At 46.1% G+C, this 19,206-nt stretch overlaps 1 protein-coding gene across 3 annotated transcripts in view; it reads right to left on the reverse strand.

The window, feature by feature from the left end:
• Positions 1-5,556: 5,556 nt before the first annotated feature.
• Positions 5,557-19,206, reverse strand: part of ATPAF1 (ATP synthase mitochondrial F1 complex assembly factor 1) — a 36,824-nt gene continuing 23,174 nt past the window's right edge. Inside the window, exons 7-9 of one of the 3 annotated variants that reach the window (XM_062191250.1) lie at positions 18,626-18,721; positions 15,162-15,269; positions 5,557-8,450 (exon numbers count right to left, since the gene is read on the reverse strand). In XM_062191250.1, coding sequence (XP_062047234.1) covers positions 8,256-8,450; positions 15,162-15,269; positions 18,626-18,721 — 399 coding nt within the window. In that variant the 3' untranslated portion in view covers positions 5,557-8,255. Of the gene's footprint in view, positions 8,451-10,870; positions 11,425-15,161; positions 15,270-18,625; positions 18,722-19,206 lie in introns of those variants that run through there. The other 2 variants (XM_062191253.1, XM_062191252.1) reach the window with 2 other exon arrangements.

Consider the following 19,206-nt stretch of genomic DNA (forward strand, 5'->3'; position numbering starts at 1 on the left):
GGTTCGGGAAGCAGGGACTGTCTGAGGGTCATCTGCCTCTGGAAGAAGGCCTGAGGCAGGCGGCCTCCGAGAGGTCCAGTGCCTCTCTGACCTTGACGGCAGTCTCCTCTCTGCAGGGGCGCCCAGAGGACAGACTGAAAGAGCGAGAAGGTTCCAGCCAATCAGTCCCAGCTCCAGTGGGGTGCAAACCTCCCAACCGAGTGAGCACTGTAGCTGAGTTTCCATCAGTGCCCCCACCCCCCATCTCTGCCTGCTTGGCTCGCCATCTATCATCTCCCTCTGCTGGCTCACCACAGGCGAGCATGGAGAGCTTCGGCAGGCACAGGCCACACACAATTCCCCGCGCAGCCAATCCTGCGCCACTGATAATCCAGCCTTTGGTTGCAGGGGTCACGGCCCGGGAAATTCTCAGCTATCAAAATCAAACGAGATAAAACGTGTGGACTGCAAGTCTGGGGCGGCCTCTCTGCTTTCCTCTCTCGCCCCACGGAGACCTGCTGGTCTTACTCCAGACATCTTCGCTAAAGGCGGAAAATAATCAAGTCCTGGTTTCCAGATACTTTCCAGTGTGGCTGCAGGGAGGTCACCCTACCTGTCTTGGGGCCTTTTGCTTCAGCTGTAAAAGAACTAGCTCATTGCTGGGGTTTCTGAATCAGGCGGAGCTTCTGAACTCCATGGAGAGTTAAAAGAGCCAAAGAACAATGGCTTCCCAGGCCCTGCCCCAAACACATTCCTTACCTCAGTGATGGGGCCCAAGACTCAACAGCTTTGACAGGTTCTTAGTGTTTCTGATCCCCAGCCAGATAGGAAAATGAGAAGATTAAAAGGACTTAGTCTCTTTAAGCTGTAAAGTTATGTCAAATGAGTTGACAAGGAGTTAAAAAGAAGTATTTAACCAAGAATGACTTAGTCTCAGATAAAGGATCCTCAAATAATCAGGTCTGCACCTTGGCCTAGAGCTCCAGGTATTACCGGGCTCCTAATCCAGATGCCAGCTGGCAGCCTCTGGGCCTGCTACCTGCCTTACCTTTCCGCTTCCAATGCTAATTAACTAAATTGGTAAGCGGGGCTTACTTCCACCCCTATGATCTGCTCTAGGCCAAATCCAGCCTCCTCTTCTCCGTCCCTGTCTCCCAGCCTGCGAACCCAGCCTTGAGACTTGTACTGCTCCCTGGCCTGTTGTGGCTGCCACTGTTAATGCCTCTTCATTCCTGGAAGAGAATTCCTAAAAATGGCAAATGGTGCTGGAAACAGAACAGCAGAAACGCGTGTTCTAGAAGTAGAAGGGCTCTACCTCCAATGCATAGAGGTGTCTCTTGAAAAGAGGAGGGACTTCATCTAACAGCTACGATTTTGCACTTTCATGATGTGTGATGTGTACAGCTAATTGTTCTACATATACCATATCATTTAATCTTTCGTTAACACTTGAGATAGGACTATTTCATTCGGAGATGAGAATACAAAGGCTCAGAAAGATGGATTAATTTGCCCAAGGCCAGCCAGCCAATAACAGACAGACCTGGGATTCGAACTTAGGCCTGATTCTTCACATCCACAATGCTGTTCTCCCCAGTATCCTCATCTGTAAAATGGGAATAATATTAGCTTTGCAGTATTGTTTCGAAGGCTTAATGAAGAAACTTAGGTAGCAGAGGCAAACATCAGAGTCTTGTGGGATCACACACTAAATGACATGCAGCACAGCGCCTCAGTGCTGTTCCCGCTCCCCTGCAAAATCATGTCAAAATATGAGGTCTGTCTGCTCCTCCCCGCGTGATCACAGACAAAAATGGGAAATAAATGTGGGCTGGAGAAACAAGAAGGTAGGGTGGGATTCAGCCCAAATCGGGAATGTAGGAACAACGGCAACAAAAATGAGCTGGGATCAAGCGTGTCCCAGCAGGGATGGGGGATGTTCCCCAGGGGTGGGGAACTTTTTTGCCAAGGGCCATTTGGGTATTTATAACACCATTCGTGAGCCATACAAAATCATAAACTTAAAAATTAGCCCGCTCAGGCCGGCGCCGTGGCTCAACAGGCTAATCCTCCGCCTTGTGGCGCCGGCACACCGGGTTCTAGTCCCGGTCGTGGCACCGGATTCTGTCCCGGTTGCCCCTCTTCCAGGCCAGCTCTCTGCTGTGGCCAGGGAGTGCAGTGGAGGATGGCCCAAGTGCTTGGGCCCTGCATCCCATGGGAGACCAGGATAAGCACCTGGCTCCTGCCATTGGATCAGCGCGGTGCGCCGGCCGCAGCGCACTACCGCGGCGGCCATTGGAGGGTGAACCAACGGCAAAAAGGAAGACCTTCCTCTCTCTCTCTCACTATCCACTCTGCCTTTCAAAAAAAAAAATAAAATAAAATAAATTAGCCCGCTCTAGGTTTATTGAATTCGGAGTCCCGCAGACCAAATGATTCTGGAGGCCTTACATGGCCCACAGGCTGGACGTTGCTCGTTGATTTTAAATCAGAGCAAGAATGTTTTTGGCAAGTGGAGAACCTGAAGCGACATGACTTACCTATGATTACTGCTGTGGCAGGTGAGAAGGTGACCGAGAAGTGAATACCACATCTGTCGGAGGGACTCTAGTTCTGGACAACAGTCAAGGCTCAAGGTAAGATGTAGACTGAAGCCAAACAAAGGAAATAGATGTATGTAGGGACCCCAAATTTGAAAGTTCCGGGCAGGCAAATCCATGGAAAGACAGCTGAGGGTGGGAGGATGGGGGTGGGGAAAAGGTGGGTGGAGTCAGTGGGAAAATGACTTCCAGGTGGGCCATGCTAACTTTAAGGGAGTGCCACCCTGAATCCACCCTGATCACATGACAAGGCCATCGGGGCTCAATTCCGGGTCCCAACTCCGAGGTAAGACAGAGGTTGTTCAATCTGCTGAGGACTCCACGGCAGCTGGAGAGCGATCTTCACATATCATCAGGAGACACTGTTAGGTAGAAGGCAAGACTTTTCTGGGAGGCTCCAGCTATGGCAGGCAGCAGGACGGCCAGTGAGGGTGGTGAGAGGAGGGCAGATTTCAGCTGGGGGCGGGGCTGGGGTTGGGGTAGGAACCTGCCATCGCTCAGAGCTGTCTCAGGACGACACAGGTCAGTCGGCACGGTAGAGAGCTCCCAGGCCCTGAGAAGTTCTCAAGCAGTTGCTCAGTGGCTTGGGAATGCTGTTGAGAGGGCTGCTATGGTGGGAGGTTTAGACTAGAACCAGGGTTTTCTCTGTATTTCTTGGAAACCGTTTCTTCAAATGGCAGCTTGTGAGAAGCCCAGTAAAGAAAACACTGCTTGTCTGGCTGAGCTGGGGTTAAGGGTCAGCCTCCCAGGGTCTCTGCCTCTAAAGTTTTGGGATTTCCTGAAGCACTGTTTGAAAACTGTGGCTGGACAACTGCGGAGGTCTCTTTAATGTTAAGGCTGGATAAGCCAAGACAAGAGCTTGAATGTTTAGGCTGCCACTCTAAAATAACCGAATTCCTCCCCAGAGTCACCATCTGCCAGCTCTTTCTGCTCACGAGCCCTGAAGCTGGCTGCCTCCTCCGGTGGCCTCTGAAACCAGAGCAAGCAGAATGACCACTGCCTGGGACTGGGACTGAACCACAGGTGTCCGCCGGCTGGATCTGGGTGAGCGAGGGGCACCTGGGACTCAGGGCTTGGAGCTGAGTGGCCGACTGAGAGGAATTGACTGCTCAGAGAACCTCCCTCATTTAGAACGACCGGCGCTAACAGATGAGCCTGGAGATGTCACCGAGCACCACACCCTGCAGCTCTCGTGAGCTGACCCAAAGTGACCTGGTTCAGAGTTCTGGGAAGCCTGGGATTCCTAAGTAGTTAGAGCCCAAGTTTTCCTGACAGATTTCCCCATTCCTGAGACCTGACGCACTCAGAAGTAGCCCTGTTTGGGTGAAGGTGAGGAAAGACCCCAAAGATGACACCGTTAGGTCTGGTGTGCGGACAGTGGCTGCAAATCCTGGCTCGGCTCTTGATGCGGACAGCAGCCTCCAGGTCATCTCTTCCCTTTCTGTTTCCGGAGTCTGTACTTCAGCAGAACAGGGATAAGGATGCTGCCACCTTGGGGCTGGCGCTGTGGTGTAGCGGGTAAACAATTTAAAAACAAAACAAAACAAAACAAAAAACTGTGGGGGCCAGTATAGTGGGTTAAGCCGCCATCTGCAATGCCAACATCTTACATGGGTGCTGGTTTGTGTCCTGGCTGCTCCAATTCCCACCCAGCTCTCTGCTGATGTGCTTGGGAAAGCAGTGGAAGATGGTCTGACTGTAAGAGGAGAGCGAGTGCGCGCGCGAGACAGAACACACTCCCCTCTGCTAGTTCACTCCCCAAATGGCCACAATGGCTGGGGCTGGGCCAGGCTGAGGCTAGGAGTCCAGAGCTGCTTCTGGGTTTCCCACGTGGGTGCAGGAGCCCAAGGACTTGGGTCATCTTCCACTGCTTTCCCAGGCAGGAACTGGAATGGAAGTAGAGCAGCCAGGACTTGAATGGGTGCCCATATGGGATGCTGTGTTGCAGGTGGCGGCCTTACCCACTACACCACAGTGCTGGCCCCACTATTTTCATAGCACTACAAGTACTTATCTGTCTTCTCCATAAGAATACAAGCTATGGGCCGGCGCCGCAGCTCAATAGGCTAATCCTCCACCTTGCGGCGCTGGCACACCGGGTTCTAGTCCTGGTTGCCCCTCTTCCAGTTCAGCTCTCTGCTGTGGCCCGGGAAGGCAGTGGAGGATGGCCCAAGTGTTTGGGCCCTGCACCCGCATGGGAGACCAGGAGAGGCACCTGGCTCCTGGCTTCGGATCAGCATGGTGTGCCGGCTGCAGCGCGCCGGCCGCAGCGGCCATTGGAGGGTGAACCAACGGTAAAAAAAGGAAGACCTTTCTCTCTGTCTCTCTCTCTGTCCACTCTGCCTGTCGAAAAAAAATAAAAAATTAAAAAAAAGCATATAAACTATGTGAAAACAGGAGTTTTACTTATCCTTTTCACCGCTGTATTTCCTATTTTTCATAACAGTACTTAGCATATAATAGATGTTCAATAAATATGAATTAATACTCAATGCTAAATCAAATGACTGTAGAAGTGGGCATTAGCACTTCTCCAATACTGAAAAAAGATCAGTATTGTGGCAAATGCAAAACACAGCACACGTGGCTCCATCTTCCAAACCAACTAGAGAAAAAGGAAGTACCAAAACGAACATCCTGAGAATGAGGCAAGGCAAGCAGTGACCAGAGGCTAGTGGATGAGGCAGCGTCACAGACGAGAGGAAATCAGGCAGTGGCTGACAGAGCCTGAGAGCAGGGATCACAGCCTAGCATCTTCTTGCAGCCAGCACTCAACACATCAGCCGCTGAGCGGGTGCTCGGGAGCTGCTACGGAAACGCACCGAGTCAACTGTCCACCAACATAATGCCAGCAGAGGCGAGACACAGGCTCGGTCTTTAATTTGGCATCTTGGTTCGCAAATATTCCTACTCAACAGATTTTTATCTATGGGGAAGATTCTCTTAAATCCAGAGTATTTAGATGGAGGTGCACATAAAACCACAAGATTAATGTTTTGGCTAAAATCCATGTCACTTATTTATTCAACAAACAACTGAGTATCTTCTAATGGTCCAGGCTGTATCCTTGACACTGGGAACAGAGATAAATCCTAGCTCTCAAGGAGCTAACAGATCTGTGTGTGTGTGTGTGTGAGAGAGAGAGAGAGAGAGAATCCAAATAAATACATACATACATACAATTAAGAATATGGAAAGGGGGCCACTATGGGATACAAAGAGCAGAAGAACCAAATCCCAAAGTCAATGTCCAAAGGAAAGGAAGACTTGCTTAGTGGATATTTTGCAAAGAATAAATAAGGCAACAGTTCTCAAAGTATAGCTGACTGGAACATGGATGAAAAAGTAGAGTCCTTTCACCTCGTTCAAACATTCTCATTCAGCAGGGGTGGTGTGTGTGTGTGGCAGGGGCACGATGCTGGCACGGGACTCTGCATTTTAGAGTGCTCTGGGTAATTCTGCTACGTCGTAAACCTTTGAGAATTGTTAACCTGAAATGGTACTCTGTACCAGTCTTCATGGAGGGGAAGGGGAAGGAGAGAAGAGGCAGGCAGCTGACGTGACTAAGTTCTATTGTCTTCTCTGTACGTTAATTTAATTCTCACAAAAATCCTGTGAGGTAGATAATTATTACCCCCATTTTTCAGATGAAAAAATACGAATCCAATTTGTGTAAGTAATCTGTTCAGCATCACAGCACTAATGAATTTGCAACACTGACATCTGAAGCCAGATTCACTTGACTCTACAGCCCTTCCCCTTTCCATAACACCATGCAGGCACCTGGTCAGATTCATTAATTAAAATATTACAACTTTCTTTCAGTTCTTGGCCAGATCTCTCTAGGTAAAGAAACACAACGGACAGCCAGATGGTACTTCAGTCACAACCAATGTAATTACTCATGGATACATCCTTCTTTGGCAAACAGGGATGGAAGGCAAAGCTGGGAGGAATACAATGAGCAGCCATTTATTATTTCTTTTCTTATCATTTTCTTCCCCTCTGGTGGAGGTGTATGAAAATGCACTATGGCTGAGAACCGAGTCCATTTGGAGGGAAAAGCAAACATAACTGGATACATACGAAAGCATCCTCACTTGACGTCAAGGATTCCTGAGACGCAAAACATCCAAAAGGCCACAGGGCTTTTAAGGAAAATGGCAGGGCTGATAAGACTCAAGTTTCTCAAAAGGTGAACTGTCAGGACCAAGGGCAGGTCCAGAATGTGTACTAAGAAAACAGCTCAACCTTTACAGAAATTGTGGAAGGGTGGCAGCTTCCCCAGGTTAAACAAATACTACCTGTTTCTTTAAACACAGACTCAGAGGTGCAACAAAATAGAAACAGCTCAGAAAATAATGGGAAATACAATCCTATTTAAAAGCCTGCGATCAGGCCCAGCCTATAAAGTCTTGCGTAATGAAGAAAACACACACACACACACAAACTGCAAATACGCATTGACTTCCACTCACCATATTCGTGGTCATCCAAGCAGATCTTGGGTAGGAGGAGTGTGTTAGATCAAGAAAAGGAAAGGCAGAGTGCAGGCAGGCGGGCAGGCAACAACACCCAGGGCATCTGGGGCCTCGGGTTCTGATGGTCGCTGTGAGACTACCAGCTCTTCTGTCACTGAGCGTAGGGCCACAACAGAGACACTACAAACTAAACTTGGGCTTCTAGCACTGGCGAACAATTTTCTTATTTCTGGCATTTCAAGCAAATTCTGAGTTCCCAGATGAGTTTTAATAAAATTGGCTCAAAGCACTGAAACTATTGATAGCATATAACTTAGATTTCACTATTTTGTATAATAAAGGTTGTAAACCAGGCTTTATTTTATTGCTACAATTTCCACAATCTGGAAGCATTTGCTTCTCTTCATTTTTCACATAATGCTTAGAGGTTTTTTTTTTTTTAAATCAGGCAGATCTGGATTTGCTCCTAACAAGTGTTTTCATTTACTTATACTGCACTGATTCACCTCCTTCAAACACACAGCTTCCAACAGGCGTGGATGGAGGAGTAGGGGACACAGGCTACAGCTTCATTATATGCAGGCACTGTATCAGTTTATCTAACTCTACCTAAAATTTGCTGACCCCCAACAGCCACACTAATGGCAACTCTGAGGGCTTCAAGGTGAAGTCTTCATGCTGATGGGAATGATTTCCTGGTTGTTTTAGAGTCTAAATGGGACATACAGGTTATGTCTCTGGCCAGCTTACTATCACATGGGAAGAGTATACAAAGCCCATACCTAACTATACAGTAGGTCTTCAAGCTTATTATCCTGCCACAGTTCATAAAGATGAAGAACTGATCATCTGGGAGCTATGAGGTCAAAATGCACTGATGAAACTGTGGGAAACCAAGACAATCCTGCAGGTCCTTGGTCTAGTGCTGGGACCACAAACATGTAAAAAGAAACCTCAAGTATGCTGAGAAGTATCATCAGAAGACTTGGGAATCTCTGTTCCTGAATATCAAGTAATAGGGCTCATCTCCACGGTCACTTCTTGCAACAAGCACACAGGGAAGTCACTAGAGACTGCTCGTTACAGATGCTGAGTCCTTGAATTCCGGGGGTCATGGGCTCTAGACGACCCAGCGCCAGGCTGACTCTGAGAAGGGCTCACAACCAGATCTTGGGTAGGCGGAGCAAAGACAGCTCTAAGTCTTATCTTGGTTCTGGGCACATTTCAGTTCTGTTCCAAGTCCACTTTGCTCCAACTCAGCGATGACAGACATATATTTGAACTCATTTGGTCTGAAGTTAAAGGTCTCCACTAGCCCGAAGGTCTCCTTCCGATCAGTGGCATAGAAGAGCTGAACTTGGTTGGCGATGCACTGCGCCTCAGCAACATTCTGTAAGGTAGAGAGAGCAGTGAGGTCCTTCCCTGACAGGGCCACAAAGCTCTTTGTGCTCTGTGGTGAGTGGGGCCCTCACGCAAAGTCACTGCTTCTAGAAAGCTTCCCTGACCTCCTGAGTCTTGGTCAGGTTACCCCTTCTGCACGTAACCAAATCATCCTGTGCCCGCCACCACCATGTTACTTATCAGTGTACTGAACAAGGAGACTGCAAAACATTCATGGAAAATGGAATTGGAAGATAAAAAATTGAAATCCATGCCTAGTTTTTTCATAATATGTATTTTCCATGAACTTTTTGAAGACCTCCTATATTAGTCCTTTTATTCCTTTTTCTTTGTCTTCCTCTGTATACATTCTTCAAAGATAAAACACATACTGCCCATTGGTGAGTGCTGAATAAACTAGTGCATATGTCATAATTCCTCTCTTCGTTCAGTTCCTAAACAACTATTAAATAGATCTTACAGTGTATGTGTTTAATGGGGAAGCATAGCTACCCAACCCAAGAACTCACTTGTGGATAATTCAGTTCTTGACCAACCATACACTTGAGGGCTGTACTCAGCAATTTGCTTCTAACAGACAATGATGAAATGATGGAAAATGACTTCACTATTAAGCCATAAAGATCGTAGCTTCTTTCTAGAATCACTTGCTCTGGGTATAAGGACATCAGTGACTTGCCATGATGTAAGGACATTCAAGTAGTCATATGGCCTCTGCCAACAGCCATGTGAGTGGGGCTGGAAGTGGAGTCTCGAGTTCAATCAACCTTTAGATGACCTTAGCCCTTGCCAACATCTTGACAGTACCTCCTGAGACTGAGCCAGAACTGACCAGCTAAGCTGCTCTTCAATTATGGACTCACAGAAACTGATAAGATAATAAGTGCTTATTGTTTTAAGCCATTAACTTTTGTTATTTTTTATACAGCCATTTGTAAGCAATACACCATCAAAGGCCCAAGCAGAGAAAGAGCTCAGTAGCAGAGAAATGGTGAGGAAACGAAACCACTCTGTGTAACAGGGGGAGGGGAGTTGGGACTCAGGCTTCATTCTCAAAACCCTACCAGGGGCCAGCACTGTGGCACAGTAGGCTAAGCCTCCACCTGCGGTGCTGGCATCCCACGTGGGCCCCAGTTCGTGTCCTGACTGCTCCTCTCCTGATCCAGCTCTCTGCTATGGCCTGGGAAAGCAGTGGAAGATGGCCCAAGTGCTTGGGTTCCTGCACCCACATGGGAGACCTGGAAGAAACTACTGGCTTCGAATTGGCCCAGCTCCACCAAGGTGGCCATCTGGGGAGTGAACCAGCAGATGGAACACCTTTCTCTCTACCTCTCAAATAAATAAATAAATCTTAAAAAAAAAAAAAAAAACAAAACAAACAAAAACCAAACCCTACCAAAGAGACCACCTCAAACAACTCTGACCTGTGCTTCCTACCCTTTCTGCAGTTACAAATGGTCAGAGGCACCTACCCACTACCACTGTGTTCATATGGACATCAAATCCCAAAAGACAATGGAAAATTCCTACTGAAAACCAACTGTCAAAAGCATGCTGTCTGACTACAGAATGATGAAGAGGGGTTTATAAACACCAGCAGCTGTGCTTCACCTCTATTCCCTCCGGGAATCTTTCAAGTTATTTCTCACCAAGCAAGCTCCTAATCTCTGAGACCAGATCTTCAATCAAAAGCCTTTTCTCAAAAAGCTGGCTACTTCAAATTAATGGAACTTCAGAGCTGGAAGGGGCCTCGGAGACCACCTAGTTCTCATTTACTAGGCCAGGAAAGCAGGCAGATGAGGCCCAGGGATGGGCCCAAGGTCATGTGGCTGCCAGTGGCGAAACCAGAATCAGACCTCTAGTTTCCCAGGCTGATACGTCCCCTACTTCACCATGTTACCGTCTCTGTGAGCCCATACAGGGTAGACTGACCAAGGTTAATAACTTCATCAATTCCACCTTTCTTAAACTCCAGCATGCCTCAAGAGTAAACCATTTGTAAAGTAAGTTAAGTGTATTACCGTAATCAGAGACAGAAGCCACTTATCAACCTTTACTTTAGGATTGAGTGGTGAAGGCAGGGCAAGTTCAGCTGTGTTCACTCGAGAACACTTTACGAGCTCTATGGAGGTGCCTCAGGGCCCTGCACCTGTTTTATACCCTGGGAGTCACCTGATACGATTTTGTTATTGATACCACCTCATGTGGGAGACCCAGAGGAAGCTTCTGGCTTTGAATCGGCTCAGCTCCGCCTGTTGGGGTCATTTGGGGAGTGAGCCAGTGGATGGAAAACCTCTCTCTCTGACTCTACCTCCCTCTGTAATTCTGCCTTTCAAATAAATAAAAAAATCAATCTTTTAAAAAATGTATATTGTATGGTATGCTGTCAAATGTTAAAAGGACAGGATATTCTTTTATTTTTTTGAAAGGCAGAGTAACAGAGAGGCGCAGAGAGAGAGAGGTCTTTCATCGCTGGTTCACTCCCCAGGTAGCCACAATGGCTGGAGCTGAGCCGATCTGAAGCCAGGAGCTAGGAGCTTCTGGGTTTCCCATGTAGATGCAAGGGCCCAAGCATGTGGGTCATCTTCTACTGCTTTTCCAGGCGCATTAGCAGGGAGATGGATCGGAAGTGGAGCGGCTGGGACTCGAACTGGCACCCATATGGGATGACCGCCCTGCAGGTGGTGGCTTTACCTGCTACGACACATCGCTGGCCCCAAGGATATTCTTTTAATGATGATAACTGCATAGCAGATTGAGAATACCAGAAGTGAGGTGGTAAAAATGGCAAAAAGCAGAAAGGACCTCTTTTGACCTCTATGACTCACTTTTGGACAGATGTTACACTTTGCTGAAGATCAGACAGTATTGCAGGGCCGGCGCTGTGGCGTGCCTTCATCCCATATGGGCACCAGTTTGAGTCCCAGCTGCTCCACTTTCGATCCAGCTCCCTGCTAATGCACCTGGGAAAGCAGCAGAGAATGGCCCAAGTCCTTGGGTCCCTGCACACACGTGGGAGACCTGGAAGAAGCTCCTGGCTCCTGGCTTCAGATTGGCTCAGCTCCAGCCGTAGCAGCCATCTGGGGAGTGAGCCAGCAGACGGAAAACCTCTCTCCCTGTCTCTACCTCTCTCTGTAACTCTTTCAAGTAAATAAAAATAAATCTTAAAAAAAAAAAAAAATTGTACAACATCTATGTTATTCCCACAGCTAAATCAAACCTTGCCATTATCAGTAATCTCCAAATCTCAATTTGAAAAATATTTATACTTTGCCTACTATATACTTTTTTTTTTAAAACAACTGATAGTTTATTAAAATAGTTGGCTTAGGCATCTACTATGTTGACTTCAACTTCAACTCCTGTCTCAATACTGATGGATGTAATTCGTTTAACAGTCTCAGGACTGTGTGAGTCACTGTGTTGCTGGTGGGCTTCTTACCTGGATCAACCCCACATCTTAGTACCTTTACTTTTTCTTGATTTGAGAAATCTTGGCAGGCACTTAACTGGTCCTTTCACTTTGAGATTCTTTTCCTTTGTGCCTCTGATCAAGTTAGCACACACCTTCAGGAATTTTACACTGTGGCTTGTCAGGGTAATTACACTTTGGTGAGTTGCCACGTCTGGTTCTTTAAAAGCTGTGGCTAAGGCAGGGCCTCCTGACTGACTTGTTTCTAGGTGAGAGTGAACAGACTAGAGGGAGGAGCAGGAGCGGGGGAAATGCTGTGCAGCAGGTGCTCTGGCATCTTCCAGAGATAAGCCATATCCTGTGTCTTTCTAGTTCGCTCCTGACTCACAATCCTTCAACTCCACTGGGACTCACAATGCTTACTGTCTCTAACCTCCCTTATATAGTCACTTCCCTCTTTACCTAGCATCTATTCCATGGTCAACAATTAGAACGATTCCTTTGTGTTCATCTTTGACTGCCTTGCCCCTCAGTTACTTTCTCTTCCATACTACTAGACTGAATGGCAAAAAGTTCCTGTAAACAATAACTATTTTAGGCTCTGCAAGATACAGCCTCAGTTGCAAAATGTTGCAATTGCTTAATTCTGTTGTAGAGCAAAAGCAGCCACAGATAATATGTAAATGAATGAGCATGGTTGTGTTCCAATATTTAATGTAAACTATTTATTTACATATACTTAAATTTGAATTTCATACACTTTTCACATATCATGACATATTATTTTTTGTCAACCATTTAAAGATGTGGAAAACATTCCTAACTCATGGCCCTATAAAAACAGGTAGTGGGTTAGATGTGGCCCACCAGCTTATTTGCTGACCCATCTTTGACAATAATGTCATACTTTTTTTTTTTTTTTTTTTTGGACAGGCAGAGTGGACAGTGAGAGAGAGAGAGACAGAGAGAAAGGTCTTCCTTTTGCCGTTGGTTCACCCCTCAATGGCCACTGTGGCCGGCGCGCTGCGGCTGGCGCACCGCGCTGATCCGATGGCAGGAGCCAGGTGCTTCTCCTGGTCTCCCATGCGGGTGCAGGGCCCAAGCACTTGGGCCATCCTCCACTGCACTCCCTGGCCACAGCAGAGAGCTGGCCTGGAAGAGGGGCAACCGGGACAGGATCGGTGCCCCAACCGAGACTAGAACCCGGTGTGCCGGCGCCGCAAGGCGGAGGATTAGCCTAGTGAGCCGCGGCGCCGGCCATACATTTTCTTTTTGATTGAAGGGTTCTTCAATTTTATCTTCATTATTTCCTTGGTGATTATGTGAAGTCCCATGGCTGTAAGTACGATCTGTATGTTGACAACTCCCATATTATATCTTTTCCCTGAATCCAAGACTATTTATCTGTTTGTTACTTGAATATTTATCTAACAGACATCTCAAGTTTAACGGTTTGAAAAATAAGCTCCAGATTTTCCTCTAAATCTATTCCTTCTCCAGTCTTTTCTACTGGCAATTCCTTATTTCTGGTGAGAATTTTGGGTGACCAACAATTGAGTGCGATGAAAGAGTTTCAGTGGATGGAAAAATGAAAGAAATGGGATGGGACAGGCCGGCGCCGTGGCTTAACAGGCTAATCCTCCACCTTGCGGCGCCAGCACACCAGGTTCTAGTCCCGGTTGGGACGCCGGATTCTATCCCGGTTGCCCCTCTTCCAGGCCAGCTCTCTGCTGTGGCCCAGGAGTGCAGTGGAGGATGGCCCAAGTGCTTGGGCCCTGCACCCCATGGGAGACTAGGAGAAGCACCTGGCTCCTGGCTTCGGATTAGCGCGATGTGCCGGCTGCAGTGCGCCGGCCGCAGCGGCCATTGAGGGGTGAACCAACGGCAAAAAGGAAGACCTTTCTCTCTGTCTCTCTCTCACACTATCCACTCTGCCTGTCAAAAAAAAAAAAAAAAAAAAAAAAAAGGATGGGACAGTTTCAGAAATAACAGGAAGCAAAGTCCCCACCATGTCCTGGGCTTGGGCCTACTGCTCTTGCGGGGGACTAGCTGAATGACATCACTTATTCTTCTCCTCTAAGCAGCTGGTAAGAGAAAGCAAAAATATGTGGGTGCTAATGAAAAATATCAGAGGGAAGAGGCTCTCAGGTGCCCAATATTTTGAGTACATCCTGAAGTTAACCTGTGGCCAACAGATGAGACTGAAATGAGCAAGGACTAGACAAACAGGTTATGTGGTAATCATAAAACTGCTTTTGGTACCTGGATGTGCAGAGAAGACAACGGGACTCATTAGCTAGGAGCATATGGTCCATGGTCTGTCCTAAGGATTCTCAATTGGGAATGGGAAAAGGAGAAAAAGAAATCACTACACATGATGCATGTTATACATGTGTACAGTATGGAAAAGATAAAGATGGAGAATTATTTTAGACTTTGAACTTCTCCCTACACTTAAAAAAGCCATTTACTTGTTCAAGGAGTTTCTTTCTTTTTTTTTTTTTGACAGGCAGAGTGGATAGTGAGAGAGAGACAGAGAGAAAGGTCTTCCTTTTTGCCGTTGGTTCACCCTCCAATAGCCGCTGTGGCCGGCACATCGCACTGATCCGAAGCCAGGAGCCAGGTGCTTCTCCTGGTCTCCCATGCGGGTGCAGGGCCCAAGCACTTGGGCCATCCTCCACTGCACTCCTGGGCCATAGCAGAGAGCTGGCCTGGAAGAGGGGCAACCGGGATAGAATCCGGCGCCCCAACCGGGACTAGAACCTGGTGTGCCGGTGCCGCAAGGCGGAGAATTAGCCTGTTGAGCCACGGCGCCGGCCCATAGGAGTTTCATTTCCTACTTGAAACTCCTATGGCTTGAGGCTTGGATTCAGAATTATGGGATTTCAGACAAGTTATAACTATAAATACTGTTAAACTGTATATTATGCAGCTCCCTATAATCCAACATGAATATTTTCCTAACAAAATGCATACCAAAGGGGATTAATAAGGACTATAAATGTCCTACATCCATTTAAGCTATCAAATGAGTTCAAGTCAGGAGACGTTTTGTGACCAAATGAGTATGAAAAACTTTGTTTTCAGAGCTGTGGATTTCAGAATTGTTAATAAGTGACTGAGAATCTGTACTAACTTCAACTTGTAAGAACCAGAGCAAAACACAATTATTTTCAGCTTTAAGATAAGAAACAATGTCTATGGAATTTTACCTCATGAGTTTTGAAATAAGTGTTAACACCATTCAGAGCATTAGGTAAATCCGCAGAGGTGAACACTGATTCTTACCAGAAACGTGGAATCCATTTCTGCTGTCATCAGCACAATGCCCTTTTCTTCCTTAAGCTCAGGGTAGTGATATAAAATCAACTGGCTGGCCGCAGCATCCCCTCGGGTCTGCAAGAAGGAACACTAATCAAGGCTCCACAAGGTACCACTACAGCAAACTGCAATTTCAAAGCAATACAGAGTCTGGAGGAAATTCTGGCTTGTAACAGCCCCTTGGGTGGCTAGTGGGTTAGTTGGAGGACTGGTATATTGGGGCAAAGACAGTATTGCAAAGGCGTGGTAAAACTGACAGTCTGCTGTGTTATTTGTGTCTTCAATTGGAAAAGGTTTGGCTTTTTTCCCAGAAAATGTTTAAAGTAGGCAGTGAATCCTTCATTGTAGCCATACATTTTATTTTATTTTTTTTATTTTTAATTTTTGACAGGCAGAGTGGACAGTGAGAGAGAGACAGAGAGAAAGGTCTTCCTTTTGCCGTTGGTTCACCCTCCAATGGCCGCTGCGGCCGGCGCATCGCGCTGATCCGAAGCCAGGAGCCAGGTACTTCTCCTGGTCTCCCATGCGGGTGCAGGGCCCAAGGACTTGGGCCATCCTCCACTGCCTTCCCGGGCCATAGCAGAGAGCTGGCCTGGAAGAGGGGCAACTGGGATAGAATCCGGTGCCCCGACCGGGACTAGAACCCGGTGTGCCGGCGCCGCAAGGCAGAGGATTAGCCTGTTAAGCCACGGTGCCGGCCTATAGCCATACATTTAAAAACAAAATGACACAAGCAGCTACCAAATCAAGTTCTAAAGAAAGCAATGTGCTTGCATAATTGTCACTCTAATGGGCCAGTGCATTTCACAGCTGAAATCTACTCCCCTAGGCTGGCTCTGAAGGGTGAGCTCTTTTAAACTATAGCAAGAGCTGGAGTGTCTGTACATGGGCCAGATTTGGAATTTGCAGTTCTAAAATATAATCCGGCTGGGGGAGGAAATGGAGAAGAATGAAAATACAATCTTATGAAGAATGGTCAGGGCAGTGGTTACTAGACCTCAAATCTAAACTAGGAAGAGAGGTTGGGTTAAGTGCTAACTCCCTATATAGTATAGAGGGAAACTACATAAAAAAAAATTCCTGCATCTCATGTTAAAAATTTCAGCAATAAATTATCAAATAATCTAGCTATTAATTATCAATACCAGGGGCCGGCACCGCGGCTCACTAGGTTAATCCTCCGCCTGCTGTGCTGGTATTCCATATGGGCACCAGTTCTAGTCCCAGGTGCTCCTCTTCCAGTCCAGGTCTCTGCTGTGGCCGGGGAGGGCAGTAGAGGATGGCCCAAGTGCTTGGGCCCTGCACCCACATGGGAGACCAGGAGGAAGCACCTGGCTCCTGGCTTCGGATCGGCGCAGCACCGGGTGTGGCGGCCATTTAGAGAGTGAACCAACAGAAGGAAGACCTTTCTCTCTGTCTCTCTCATTTTCTATAACTCTACCTGTCAAAAAAAAAAAAAAAAAAATCAATACCTAACCACTGCTAGACTGTTCTTAATAGCTCAGCTTCTCAGCTCTTTTTAAAGATTTATTTTATTTATTTGAAAGGCAGTGTGTCAGACAGAGAGGGAGAGAGAGAAAGAGACAGAGAGAGGGAGAGAGTGAGAAAGAGATTTTCCATCTGCTGGTTCACTCCCCAAAGGGTTGCAACAGTCTGGACTGAGCTAGGCCGAACCTAGGAGCCAGAACCTCCCTCGTGGGTGGCAGGGGCCCAAGTACTCAGGCCTTCTTTCACTGCTTTGCCTGGTTCATTAGCAGGAGGCTGGATTCAAAGTGGAGCAGCCAGGACTGGAAACAGCACTCTGATATGTGATGCTGGCACTCTAAGTAGCAGCTTAACCCACTGCATCATAACACCAGCCCCTTCTCAGTTTTTTTTTTTTTTTGACAGGCAGAGTGGACAGCGAGAGAGACAGACAGAGAAAGGTCTTCCTGGAAGAGGGGCAACTGGGACAGAATCCGGCGCCCCGACGGGGACTAGAACCCGGTGTGCTAGTGCCACAAGGCGGAGGATTAGCCTAGTGAGCCGCGGCGCCGGCCCTCTCAGTTGTTTTTTTTAAGTAATAAGCAGGTAGAATTTTAATGACAATTAATACACATATTGCCATTTTTGTTTGTACTCTATTACAATTATTAAAAGTCTATTTTTTGTGGTTAGTCATCCTACATAATAATTCCTCAAACTTAAAAAAACTTAAATTAAATGAAAATGACAAGGGTCCATTAATAAAATAATTATTTCTGACTCTACAGCAACCTTTTAAAAACAGCTTTGTTGTATCAAAAATAAAATTAAAATTTTAAAGATGAGTAATACTCCCCGCCCCCAAAACCTTTTATTTAGGAATACAACTTCATACATCTCATAATTACAACTTCAGGAACATGGTGATTCTTCCCACCGTACCCGCCCTCTCATCCCTCTTCCTCCTCCCACTCCTATTCCCATTCTTATTTTTAACTAAGATCTATTTTCAATTAACTTTATATACATATGATTAACTCTGTTAAGAGTTCAACAAAGAGTATATTTAAAAAAAAAACCTCAGTTCTCTTGAACACACTTCTTACAACAATCATTTTGATCATAATTCTATCATTACACCCATCATTTTTATGATAATTCTGTTTCTGGATCTTTCTCCTACATTTGGGTATGGGCTTCATTAGCGTAGCGATTTTGTCTCATAGATCTCCAGGTCCTAGCACAGTTCCCAACACAACCACATAAAGGTTAAGGTCACAGACTTTGGTGTCAAACCCAGTTCTAGCACTTAGCAGCAGTGTGAGCTAACTTCTTCAAGCCCCCTTTATTCACTGTAAATACAAATAACAGTAACCACCTCATGACACATTTGTGAGGATTAAATTACAAAATGTATCTAAAACATCTGCTACATAATAGGTACCAGATGGCCTAGCAGTTAAGACCCATTCCCACATCAGAGTATGGGGTGAAGTCCCAGCACCAGCTCCTGACTCCACCTTCCTATTAATGTAGAACCTGGGAGGCAACAGCGATGGCTCAAGTAACTGGGCTCCTGCCACTCACTCAGGAGACTTGGATTGCATTCCTGACTTCAGACATTTGGGGAATAAGCCAGTGGATGGGAGCTCTATTTCTGCCTCTCAAATAAATTAAAAAATAATAATCCTAACTTAGCCATATTTGTTAAGTGAAGTATATACAGTAAGTGCTATAGAGGCTGGGCGAAGAGATGAGAGAGAGCCAAAAGTAATCAGAGAAGCTGTTCTGGGTCTTATCTAATTTCTAGGCATTGAGCAGGGCTTAGGAAACTAACTTAACATACCAAGTATGACAACTCATCATTCCCACAGCAAAAACTACGGGAGCTAGTATTCTGTGCACCCAATCCTCGGTAAGTTTCCCAGGCTGACCCTTCCTCTAGGGGAGGGAAGAAAACCACCTACCTGAATATTTATAAGAGCAGTAAAGTGGAGTTCAGTGCCTGTCCATTGTCCTACAAAGAACTCATAACCTTCCCTTCTTGGTAGTGCACACAGAAACTGTGGGAAACAGACATACAAGGAGGTTGGTGAATAACTGATGTTATTTGCTCTGAGTTTAAGCACCTCTATCATTCACTTCATTTCTCAATGTTTGGCTTTTAAAACATTTTTTGAAGTTATAAAACTAATTTATGATAACATAATACATCTGCATGTGCTTCTCAAGCCACCAAAGCAAGCAAGCATCAGAAATACAATTGAGAATCTCTGTGTACCCTATTCCAATCCCATTCCACAGCGACCATCTATCCTGCATTTGGTTTCTCATTCCTGGTCAATTTTTACAGTCAACTTTTAATGTATAAGTGTTATAATTTATAAATGTTATAATATAAAAATTATAAATGTTATAATGTATAAATATTAAATGTATAAATAGCACTGTTTGCATGACTGAAAACTTCACTTATCATACCATGTCTTTATAAGTTGCTTTTTTTACTTCACATTATGCTTCTGAGATTTATCTGTGTTGATAACTC

The sequence above is a fragment of the Lepus europaeus genome, chromosome 5, assembly GCF_033115175.1.
Source record: "Lepus europaeus isolate LE1 chromosome 5, mLepTim1.pri, whole genome shotgun sequence".
NCBI lineage: Eukaryota > Metazoa > Chordata > Mammalia > Lagomorpha > Leporidae > Lepus > Lepus europaeus.